At 36.8% G+C, this 12,675-nt stretch overlaps 1 protein-coding gene across 1 annotated transcript in view; it reads right to left on the bottom strand.

Moving 5' to 3' along the window:
- Window positions 1–12,675, bottom strand: part of THSD7A (thrombospondin type 1 domain containing 7A) — a gene marked incomplete at both ends in the record, with an annotated part of 276,654 nt that overhangs the window by 27,779 nt on the left and 236,200 nt on the right. Inside the window, one exon of the mRNA XM_084260677.1 lies at window positions 2,868–3,046. Within this exon, the coding sequence (XP_084116803.1) occupies window positions 2,868–3,046 (179 nt within the window). The remainder of the gene's footprint in view (window positions 1–2,867; window positions 3,047–12,675) is intronic.

Raw genomic sequence — 12,675 nt, 5'->3', positions numbered from 1 at the left:
ATCTAGTGTTTCTAGACAACGTAAGACATTGTCTGAAACAACATCTTCTTTTCTTTTCAGCAACACTACTTGGGAAGAAAAAGAGGGCTGATGGTTTAATAGCTTACCAGTTAAATGCAACAAATTACTGCCAGTCACAAAAAAAATTGCCTTGTGATATATCACTATGCAACTGATCAGTCTATGCACAAAATGACCAACAAAATCACCATATTTGGGACTTCTCTAAACTACACAAATATTAACTCATATAAAGATGGTTATTAAGGAAGGTACTATACTCTGCACAATTTATAGGCACATGGGAAGTGGCGCTTTATTTATTCTTGTCCAGGAATTCTAAAATGAGAATAGGGAAGCCTTAATTTAAGGAAATTTCTCTGCATATCTCATCCTGGTTAGCATAAGCAGAAATAAGTAAATCCCACATATTCAGCTGCCTTTCCACTAACATAAACATTGGATATCTTGCCAGAAAGCCAAAGGAGAACTCTACATTACATTGCATGTGTTTAGTTGTGTTCTCCTGATGCTGCTGGCACTCTGTAACTATGCTAACATTCTGTATATGACTGCAGGCCATGGCAGTTTGGGGATGTCAGGATTGTACCCCGGCTTGCCAGACAAGGGGCCGAATAATGCCTGCAACCAGTGAAGAAAGGGATGTCATTTTCTCTAACAGTCTCAGATTAGCCTCTTCATTTGAAATCCTCTGAAGGCCATTGACATGATTTTATAGTAAACCTGACTCTATTATCATTGTAATTATGAAGACTTTTAGCTTAGTGAAGTGGGCACTGAACAAGCTTCATTTAGGAAGTCACCCTGGCATGCATGGCCCAGGAGGAAAGACCCTCAATGAGACATCTAGCATTCTCTCTGCTCATACCTGTCAGCCCTGAGAGGCATTGAGTGACTTGCTCTTGAAGCTTGAAAGATGTCTTAAGCACTTCATTTCAATGTTCAGTAGCCTTACCATTGGAAAGTTTTCCCAAGGCTTAACCCAAATCTGCTTGCAGCAGGCTAAGCCTACTCCTTTTTATCCTATTCACGACGGGCATGTAAAATTGATTATTTCCTCCTTCTTTGCAACTGCCTTCTACGTAGATGCTAGTAGACTGCCAGCATTCTCCTTCCCATGGGCTAGACAACACATAACAATCTTTCCACAGAGTTCATAATTTCTAGATCACACTTTACATCATAGTCCCTCTGTACATCATCTTACACATAATTCTTAGTCTAACCCCTATTCTTTGTGTGTATGCAAATAGGCACATTATATATCTATTAAATACATAAGTAAAAAATACACTTAATAATTGAATATTAATGTTCTGAAGAGTCAGTAGTTTTCCATCGAAATGAATGGTGCATAACATTTAGATTATTAATGAACTCAAAATTAGAATGCAGGTGTATTCCCTGCATGTTTCTGAATTGACAATGAACATATTTAAAATTGAAAGATACAGCCACTGTACTCTTCAACATTCCTATCTTATCTGTAGAGCTCCCTTCTCCTGAAAGTACTATATTTCAATCTAGTTTTTCAATAATTACATTTTGAATCTTCTAATTATTATTTGTCAAGTACGGTGCAACGTTGCCACAAATCAAATTCGAGTCAGAGTACCAGTAGAGGGCAATAGTGTTGCATACAAGTGACTAACAGACCTCTAGCAGAATCACCTTTGATGCAGAAAAATACAAGTCTATTATGTACTACATGAATATTAAAGAAGGGAAAAGACTTCTGCATAGGCTATAATTTGTTCCTATTGAAACACGTTCCTCGTAATTTAAAGCATATTTACATGCTGACCCAAATCCAGCAACCCTCATTCTAGTTTGTATTTTGTTAAAGTAGATCACAAACTTAGTTTATTAGCTGCAGTTTAACACTTATTATTTTCTAAATTAGAACTAATTACCTTCTCTACAGTAGAAAATTAGATCAACAAGCCGTTTTACTCTGTGCTAGCAAAATGTCAATAGGATAATATTAAGTACATGCATTTTTATTCAAATGCAAATTGACAACACTTCCCCCCCACAATCTTTGAATATTTACAGAGAAGATCATGTGGCTATCTAACATGCTTCTGCAGGCTAAATTAAATTCATCAGTAATGTGAATATAAATCAACTCTGAAGAGCATATGTTAATTTATAATGAAGGTTTTTCTTTCTAAAACTCTCAAAGCAACCAGAAGCAAACAAGCTTCAGGGGTTTGACTTGGACCAGTGCTAAACTTGGTCCCGAAAAATAAGTTCTCATTAGTGGTCAAAGCACTCCCAGTGTGCTCTTGGATCACATTTTCTGGCTTAGTTTCATTTCAAGAGGTCGTGCAGCCAGACTGTTCCATACTGGAAAGCCAAATATGGTTAGTGGGACAACTGGAACTCAGTGCCAGGGCAAGTGTGTACCTTAGTCTTAACTAAATCCCACTAAGGAACACTAGGATGATACTGTATGAGTGTCTGAGAAGTTTTAATTTTCTTTTGGATGTAAGTTGGTTGGGGAATGATATGTAGAATCTTACCAGTTTGAGTAACTGTTATTAGACATTTTACCCATTGTAAGACAAAATCCTCGGAGATGTGGTCTTCACAATTTGCATGTAAGAATGTTTTAAAGTCTCCAATCTGCAATTCAGATAATGTGCTAAATTCTTGCAGATTAGCAAGCAGTAAAGGCAGATCCTATGCTAAGTGAGGAAATCTAAGCCTAAACGTACCCTCCTTCTACATACATCTGCCTCTTATGTTGTATGGTTTTTCAACATGACCAAACAATACAAATAAAAGGGTTGTGTGAGGTACAGAAAAAGCTATACTGATAATGTAAATATAAAGCAAATTACCTGATTGACATGATCTAGCTTTGGGCAGGGTCTTCCACCATTGTAGGGTTTTTCACGGAGCCATTTAGACCGAACCTTTACCCCACTCCCACAGGATTTACTACAGCGAGACCAGTTGGACCACTCACTGAGCTTGCAGTCTGAGGGACATGGAATAATACAGGCTTCCTCAATATAACCTGCATGAATGGAAAAGAAAGTGAAATCTCTTCAGCATGTCACTCTGCCACTTCTCCCTGAAGCTCCAGTCTACTTCATTTAGATTGTCCAAAGTTTGACTTGACAGGACTGTGTGAATAGAGAGATTTCTTCATCATTAGGGCTAAATTAAATTCTGCAGAAAATTGACACATAGCTGGAGACTGTGTTAGAGAAGCAGCTGAGCATCCTTACTGTTATGTGATTAGGATTCACACTCACCAGCTTTCAGCATTCAAACTTTCTGACAGCTATAGTGTAATTGACACTAACCCGTCTCTAGGTTGCATCAGTCTTACCCTGCAAAACCAGTATTTTTCTTTAAAGAAAAAAGGTTTGATTAAAAGCTCCTCCATAATTTTATCAAATAATTCTACTGCAGTTACACATCAAAAAAAACCCAACTGAATCAAAAGATATGCATCTTACCAGCCTGGAGCGAGGGAACTTAACACCTTGTGACCTTTCTAAGGCTAGAAAGAGAGAGTGGCCTGCCACATTAATGATCTGCCGATTAACAACCATCTGCCCCTAGTAGCACACTGAATAATTGCACTGAATGGAAAAGCAGATGTTTGGTTTGGATAAGTCATCGGTCCTGAGAGGTTGGAAAGGGGTATGACATGGTCTGCAGGGAGTAACAGGAGGCCTCAATTCACTGAAGAAGTGAATATGTCTTTCTTTCAAAAGCAACATATGCCATAGTTCTACAATATGTGCCTTTTATGCCAATATTTACAGCTATAAAACCTCAAAAAAGCTGTCCTTTACTGCATTTTTACTACCACTATACCCTAAACCTATATGAACTCTCCTCTCTCCTTTCCTGTGTCAGGCCTGCAATATATTCCCTGTTGGCAAATGTTCACTCTAAAGAAACCTCAGTGCATCTAAAAGTCAATTAAAGTATTTGATGAAGACAGTTGCAAAATTAATATATATTTGGATAAGATCATCCTCAAATGGTTTTGCAGAGTTTGCTACGTATGGTTTCAAATGCTTCTCATATACCTTGATTATTTATTTTTTTTAGTTCAAACTGATGTCAGCAGCTTTGTGTTTTTAACCGATACTTGTAAGTAAAGCCATTCTGTCTCTTCTAAAAGCAACCAATGGCAAACAATCACAAGGTCTGTAAAAAACAAGAATACTTAAAAGATTTAAATACCATATAGCTATTTCTATTCCCTTCCATTAATTTGTTTTAGATATAAAGAACAGAAGGGTTGGGTTCAGATTTTGAAAAATACAGTAACCTTCAGAATATTTTATGGTTAAACTCAGGTGATGATTTTATACTATATAGCTTTCCTCTGTTTGAAAGTGTTGACCAGTTAAATAAATATACAGAGCACATCCTGAATTTGAGCACTGAGGAACTACCTTTCACCAAATGGATCTTCCTTAAAATGGCTACAGCATTATTAGCTTGAAGTACAAGCATGTTTATTAAATAACTTGCTGTTTGATTGACCACCTCAGTGATACTGTATGAAAGGTACACTGTGTTAGACAAAATATGTTTTTGAAAATCATACCACTGTGTATCAGAGGTGGTGACACAGATTGCCCTGCAGTAGTGAATGCAAAATTGATTACATTTCACCTTACCTGACATCTCTGAGTCTTAGAAATCAGATGCATCCTATCTCAGAGCCTCATCCTATGCTGAACTTTGCATAAATATAAAACTCAGTCTTCACCAGAAAAGAGCTTTTAACATGAGCTCTCAGGCACTATACAAAAACATATACTCATATAATCAAGAAATTCGTGAACGAAAAGGGTCCATAACAAGAAAGTTAAAAGTAACGATTCCCTCTAAGCAATAAAATGTTTAGTGATATTTATTGTCTGATAGATGTACAAGAAGATTTTACTGCTTTTCATGATTTTTTCTTGAGATTCTGAAATGCTGCCCTTACATTCAATGTAACTTCTAAGTAATTGTTTTCTGGAGAAACCTTTTTACTGCACCATAATTATTTGTAAACATCTGCCTCTGTAATTAATATCTGGAAAAAAAAAATTTCGCTTCAAGTATGCTGTACATTCTAAAGCAGGTAACACTAATGGCTTCAGGCTGCTTCAAGAAGACTTTAAGAACTTCCATAAACCTCTGAGCTATTTTAAATTTGTCTTAACTAATCTCAAAGGGATCTTTACAATCTGCCTTAGTCATAGAAAAAGATCTTCTCTGGGATATCATATTTTGGGACTTGGTTAACTATTGCATGGGCATAGTGCATAGCCTACCAAGAGGACCCTGCGTGGAACGTGCTCAACTAAAATGATTAAAAAAATTAGAAACTATTTTGCTTTATTTCCTTTCAGCTCATCTAAGCAAGGACAATAAAACTTTTTCTGAGAAAATGAGAATGTTAGCCAAAAAGCTGAACAAAAGTTTTAGAATCTTGCAGACAGATGTGGTATCAAATACACTATACTATATGTAAATCCCAGGTAACATTTTAATTACAATGAGCTGTAGTCCTCATTATTCCATAAAATATCAATTGAAATCATACCAGTACAGCAATTTTTTTCACACTAATTATGAAATACACACATTGAAGTCAGCCACTAAAACTGCTTTAGCATAGAACATAGTATAGTGTTTTAGTAAAAGTCACAATATGGAAAACTACATGCTTGTTTATATGCTAATGCATTCTGGAGAGCACATAGTGGGTTAACTGACATTTCCCACCCTCTTCATAATGAAAAAATACTGAACCACAATCTTAGACAGGGTCCTTGATCCTAAAAGCTTCATGGAATAGCTCCTGATCATCATATAGCTCTTTCCTATGCTATTTCTAGGATATCTGGTCAATGATTCCCTCGTCTCCCTCCTTCATATTTCCTCAGAGAAGCTGGCATCAAGACTGAAAGTCCCTATGTGAAAATTAATGAGCCAAACAAGAAGAATGGAAAAGACACGTGAAGAAGAGAACAAGAATAGAGTCAATCATTAAAGGCATACAAAAAAGCTCTACAAGGTAGGAAGGCTTGAAGCTACTGGAAATGTGGAACAATTTTAGAGAGCCAAGAGAAAAAACCCACTTATTATTATGTAACCATAAAACACTCCTAACCACTGGCACACTAAGAACACTGGTTAAAAAATAGATCAAGGACTTGAACAGAATGAAGGGATCCAGAAAGGAGTTTCACACCTTCCAAGCCTTCTCCAAATAGAAGGAGAAAAAAAAATAGACAAGTTACAAGTCAGAAATCAAAATAACAGAGGAGACACAAGACAAAAGAGAAACTGAGGGGGAATAGAGGAAAGGATAAGAAAAGACAGGAAGAGAAGGGGAAAATAAACGGCTCAGAACATAGAGTCAAGAGAATTGTGAAGACATACTGCATAGGGACAGAAAACAAAGAAAGAAGAGAAAATAAACAAACATCCTGCCAAAAGTAATATCTTGGTGAAGCACAAACAGAATGCAATGCCCTCAAGAGCCTGCTCTGGTATCTCCTGACCAGAGAGCAAAATGCAATGAACAGTCCAACAAATGAAAATAGAAGGCAAAGCAAAGAAATAAAAAGACTGTGGCCTCTGATTTGCATTCTATAGGTAATTAGTGTGTAGAATGAAAACAACCCCGGTATAACTGACATTAAAAAGTTTTTGGCATATTCATCCCCTAGCATACTTTTCCCCTGCTCAGACAACTCACTATTTTTCTCAGCAGACTATTTAGCTGGGCCACTGGTCTCCCTTAGAGCCAAGGCAAAAGCAGACCTCAAATTGCTTGCAGCTATTTCTCTAGCCAAGACAGACGACTGAACTTAAAAAAAAAAAAAAAAACCAACAAAACTTGTTGCAAATTACTTGTTCCACTCCATTTACTACTCATCTAATGGTACTTTTCAGAAAAAGCTTCTCTGAAGCATATTATCACCTCAGATGCCTTTCTATGTGTGTCACCATGTCTTTTAGGGTGATTAAGAGTGATCTCCAGAAGTTGACAGTAATTGCCTCCCAAATCCAAGAAAGTAAATGTTCAGGAACATTTTTGTACTTCTTTTTATTTTTGTTAAATTTTGGGTGCTTGTATTTGTAGACTTTGTCTGCACTGTAAAAAAACTAGCAAGTGAGAAGAAAGCTTATTGTGATAGAAAAAAAACATAGAAAGCCAGAAATATTACATGCAAATAGAACTGGTGATGCAATTTCTGACATAAAAAGGACATGAATGAGCCATTTTTCACTTTCTAATCTCGTTTCCACTCTGATCTAATCATCCCTGAAAGGATGCCCCTTGTGTTAAACAGCGTAAAATCTTATTAAAGAAACAGTCCTCTAATGGGGGGGCGTGGGGGTGTCTGTAGGGTGGGATATAATACAATTAATATTACACAGACAGGTTTGTGTAATTTACTTGCAGCAAATGGCATGCTGGAGACTTGAGGTTTAAAGAACGAGCAAGAAATTACCAAGACAGAAAGAATGAGAGCAGTGAAGCAGCTGCGAAGAACTCACGAGGAAAAGAGTGTGAATATGAGAGAGGGACATTGAAATAGAAGACCAACACTATAAAGGCTGGAGATCAGAGATCCTGTTTCTCCTCCTGTCAAAAATATTTCACTGCATTCTTCCTGTAACTCGTCCTTCTCCCTGCAGCTCTTCCCTTCCCAACAACATTGGAGGGATGCTGGAGATATAAAACCCTGGTATGCTGTGATACAAAGCATTGATGTTGCATAGTCCAGAATGATACTTAGAAAGGTAACCAGGCTCATGAAGGGTCTGGAGAGCAAGCCTTATGAGGAGAGGCTGAGGGAACTGGGATTGTTTAGCCTGGAGAAGAAGAAGCCGATGAGACCTCAACTACCTGAAAGGAGGTTGTAGAGAGGTAGGTGTTGGTCTCTTAACCAAACGACAAGTTATAGGATGAGGGGGAATGGCCTCAAGCTGTGACAGGGCAGGTTCAGTTTAGTCATTAGGAAAAAGTTCTTCACCAAAAGGGTTGCTGGGCACTGGAACAGGCTGCCCAGGGGGGTGGTTGAGTCACCAACCCTGGATATATTTAAAAGATGGGTAGACGAGGTGCTTAGAGATATGGTTTAGTAGAGGACAGATATGGTTGGACTCAATGATCCTAAAAGTCTTTTCCAATCCAGTGATTCTGTGATTCTGTATTGGACGGAGATGCTTGCCTCTTTTAAGGCCTATTCCTTTTCCCAGTGCAGTAGTTTCTCAATTATTTCAGCTCTTACCAGTTGAACTTCACAAGGATGTGAAATGGGCAGTTGACTACTGTTAGTGAGAACATGGCTATTTTATCATTAAAGATTTATTACTGAATCACAATTTAACAAATGGTTTTGAACCACTAGGATTATGAACTGAACTCATTATTAAAAGAGAAAGGTTTACTGTCCCATTGCTAATTGGCTATAAAATCTGGACTCCTAGAACAAAGTCATTAGTAGATGTGATGGATAATTTATAATGGAGGACTTTAATGGACTTCACACTTTGTCGAATGACAAAGCAGGTTAAGTTGGTGGATATAAGATTTTTCTCCACAAACTGTATATGCAACATGTAGGAACAGACTGACTTCTTGAGTCAAAGGGTGAAGACATCTTAGAAAGTGTTTACATGAACTCTTTTCTCCTTAGGACTGACACAGTTATGCTCCTGCTTCGCAGGTTGTTGGTTCTTCAATACAGGCTTTTTTTTTTTTTTTCCAGGGAAATACTAAGTTCTTGGATCTCATCTTCCAGGACAGAGGAAATTACAATTACTTGCATTTCACTTGTAACAGAATATATGTATTTCACAAGACTATTTACATTTCTGCTTAACCATGGAAAGATAGATTGAACTTCGTAAGACTTTTTTCTTTCTTTTTCAGGATTACCCTTCAGTGCCTCAGAACCTTAGAGCAATTGTTAATGCTTAGCTATCTTCTGCATCAGCAGTTCTGTCTCTGGTGAACTAACTACAGGTCTCCGAGTTGATGGATGATTGCTTCATGACTGATGTCCTGTTGATAGGGCAGATATGGTGGCATCATAAAGCAGAGGCCTAAGATAGTATTTCTAGTGCAGAAATACTACTAGGTAGCACTTTCCTAGGGGAAAAATATCGCATCTTGCATATTTAAAAATAAAATCTTAGAAAAGATATAAGCTATGAAACAACAAAGTATCCTAGTAACAACTTGAGTACCTAAGCCTGCTACCATACTAGATTGGAATCTCCTATGGGAAATCTATTTATTTTAGAATAAACACTCAAAAGAAAGTCTTGATTAAATTTTAACACTGCTATTTTATTTTTTTTTTGGTTGATAAATTTGCATTGCTTCAGGTTAGAATATTGAAAATGAAAACCCCCTGATTTTAAAAAAAACTAATACAAGTGGATACAGAAAGATTTAACTGACATTCTGGACACTGTAGAGTCTGCTATAACTTACGAGATTTTACTATCACACACACATAAGCAATTAATGACAAAATTCCTCGATTCACATCAATACTCCTAGCAGCTGTTGTAAAAGTATTCACTGATACACAGATATTCCTCTCTAATCCCCCGCATAAGCCTTGTAGCCATGGAGGGCTTTGTAGAGTCAGCACAAATCAATGCATCTCATTTAATTAATGCTAAAGGGGGAAATAATCTCACACTAATAAGGCAGCAGACAAACTATCCTGGACTGGTTGACTGTGCCTAAGGTCTTAACAGTAAACTGACATGAATTAAGAAGGGTAATACGACCTATATAAAAATGCTGCATCTGTCTGCCATGCTACTACTGCCTTCACTACATGCATGTAAACACAACCACTGCTTAGCTTATGTGGGTCATGATTCATAATTGATATACTATGGAGGAAAACTAAATACTGAAGAGTAAATACTGTAGCTCATAAGCGTGCCAGTGGTTTGGTTTTGATTTTTTGTGATGAAAATTCCAAGTTACAGTTTAAAGGGGCGATGAAGAGACTCAATTTTTTTTCACAAATACACTCAAACAGATTGGTGTCAGACACATGTCATTTATCCAGAAAGCTCTAGTATACCAGTGATGACAGGGATAAAGCTATGAAAAACAACTGCTGTTTTTCTAATGGAAAAAACCTCTCAGACTTGACTATCAAGCAAACTCAAAGCAGGAATGAGAAAAAGAGCAATTTACATGTCTTCCGTTAAGGAAAACAGGTAAACAGCAGCTCAGTTACCTATTTCAGCTGACATTACCACATCTGCTGACAAATGTCAGCTGTTAGCTCCTGCCCACACTTCACCAAACTGATACAGCTGAAAAATACCAGAGGCAGAATATTTCAAATGGCCACTGAATGGTGCTATCTCTTTCATCAACAAATTTACCTCAAACTTGAAAACTTAATTTTTTTAAAAAGACAAATTAAAACATTAAGTATATAAAATACTGAAAAAATACAGATAAAAAAGAAACTTAGGTCTATTTTCAGCTGTTTGGTATTTCTCTAGAAAAACCTTTTAAACACCAGAAAACTAAGGTACCTTGCAAAAGGACTCTGCCCTATTCTTCTCCAGTCTTCTTACCTAGCTAATATTTTTGCCTTTTGTTCAGAGTTGTCATCACACCTGTCCTTCTGAGAAACTTGTCCATACTGGGGACTTCACATCTGCACTCAAAATTTCAAAGATTATAACAAGAATCTTCTTATAGGTCTATTAATTTAGGGGTCTTCCTTTTGTTGAATCATTTGTTTAGCTTCTTGGTGTCTGTTAAAACATTAGTTAACTACTCTCAAATCCTTTGAAACTGAGATGTGTCAAGTAGTGAAAAGATTTCTGAAGTATTTTTTCTTCTGCTTCTGTTTACCTTTTCTTTCCAAACTCAACTGAATTGTGATTATAAACAGACATCATTTCTCAAAGCAAACTGCTTAATAATTATTTGGCACTGAAGAGCAGGTCTGTCTTCTGATTCTTCCCACTCAAAACAGCATGTTTTGAAACACTGACCTGTTCACGGCCTCACAAATTTACAAGGCAGTATTTACATAAAACTTTTGACAGTCTCGCAATCTGAGTTTCTTGTGGCATTTTATTATATCACACAACATATGCCATGATATATTAATAATATCAGTGTGGGTGTCATTTGTCCTGCTTGTCAGATTCAGAGGATGCTGTCACAGGTGAAGAAACAATTATCCTCATTTCCCACCTCATGACTTCCCAGTGTCAGGAGATTAGGAAAGCCTGTGTAAGTCTCCTGCACAGGAAACACCTTCCCTCAAATAATAATCTTGAATTCTTTCCTAGTCCAAGCAAATTTGTCAAATCACATCCTACAAAAACTGTGATTCCATACTGTACTTGGAAAAGAAGTAACAGGCTCAAAGGAACTAACAGTAAAACAGATTTCTGAATAAGCAGATAACACAGCAGGCAAACATGACTCTTCCTATTCAGTTAAGTTACAAAATTAGTGAAAAATTCAGTGCTATCATTTCTATAGGGAAGCAAGCAACTCTGTTAGAATTTACAAAAATAACCCAAGCAGGCTTGAATTATGAGTCTTGTCAAGTTTAGCTTGAAAAAGTAAAAGCAGATTGATGGGAAGCTACAAGGCACTTTTATTTGCTAGCAGGTGGGGTAGCTATTGTGATACCACAGAAGTCCCTTGTTGATATGGCATAATATAGCTTTTATGTTTGTTCTTAAAGAAAAAAACAAACAGCACACTGAAATCTAAAGATGATGCCAAACCAAAGAACTGTCATACACCAAGGGCATGAAAATAACAAGAAAAACATCATAAATCCTCACAAGATATAAAATAATGTTTAACTGGCAAAACAGCAGTTTATACATGTTGAGGAAAATAAAACAAATCGCCAGAATGTAAACCACGAATACAAAGCAGATATTCAGAAAAGGCAGCAAGCATACATTGAAATTAGACCAAAATACATGTATCATTTGTTTTAGCCCCCTCGTATCTGCAAAATTACACTAAACCTAAAAAATGCTGAAGGCAGACACTAAATCAGGTAAACACTAGAAATAATCTGTACTTTGTGTATCTACACACCCATCAATAATACAGTTTCTCTAGAAGAGCTACTGGAAAGCAAGGCACAGTCTTTAGCATCACTTTAATTCCTTAGCACCAAAGTCAGGTTAGAAACCTCATTTCCTGTTCATGTTCATTGTTGGACGTTCCTGTCCAACAAGTTTAGGAAGTGCAAGAAAAACAGGATTAGTTCAACCACGATTCCAAACTTCATCTGCCTGTGCACTATACCATAGGTCAAGACAAAAGTACTCTTTCCCTCAAATGGGGCTAATGAGAAAACATGATCATGAGGTCTTCATCATCAGAGCCACGTAATGAAATTAGGGAGAAGAAAAAGAAGTAAAAAGCCACATACTTTAATAAATTGTTCTAGAGAGAAAGAATTAAAAACAAAACCATCCAAAAACCCCAAATATTTTCCCAACCTGCAATAAATATAGTAAAATATTCTCACAAACTTTTCCAGTTTACAAAGAGAGCTAAAAGAGACTTAAAAGTCTCCCATGAGAAAAATGGGATGGAACTGTAGAAAGGAAAAACACAACAAAACAATGCTATATAGT

This window comes from Gallinula chloropus (genome assembly GCF_964237585.1).
Source record: "Gallinula chloropus genome assembly, chromosome: 2".
In the NCBI taxonomy this organism is placed as follows: Eukaryota; Metazoa; Chordata; class Aves; order Gruiformes; family Rallidae; genus Gallinula; species Gallinula chloropus.
Note: the sequence above shows the minus strand (reverse complement) of the source record. Positions and strands in the feature narration are given on the sequence as shown.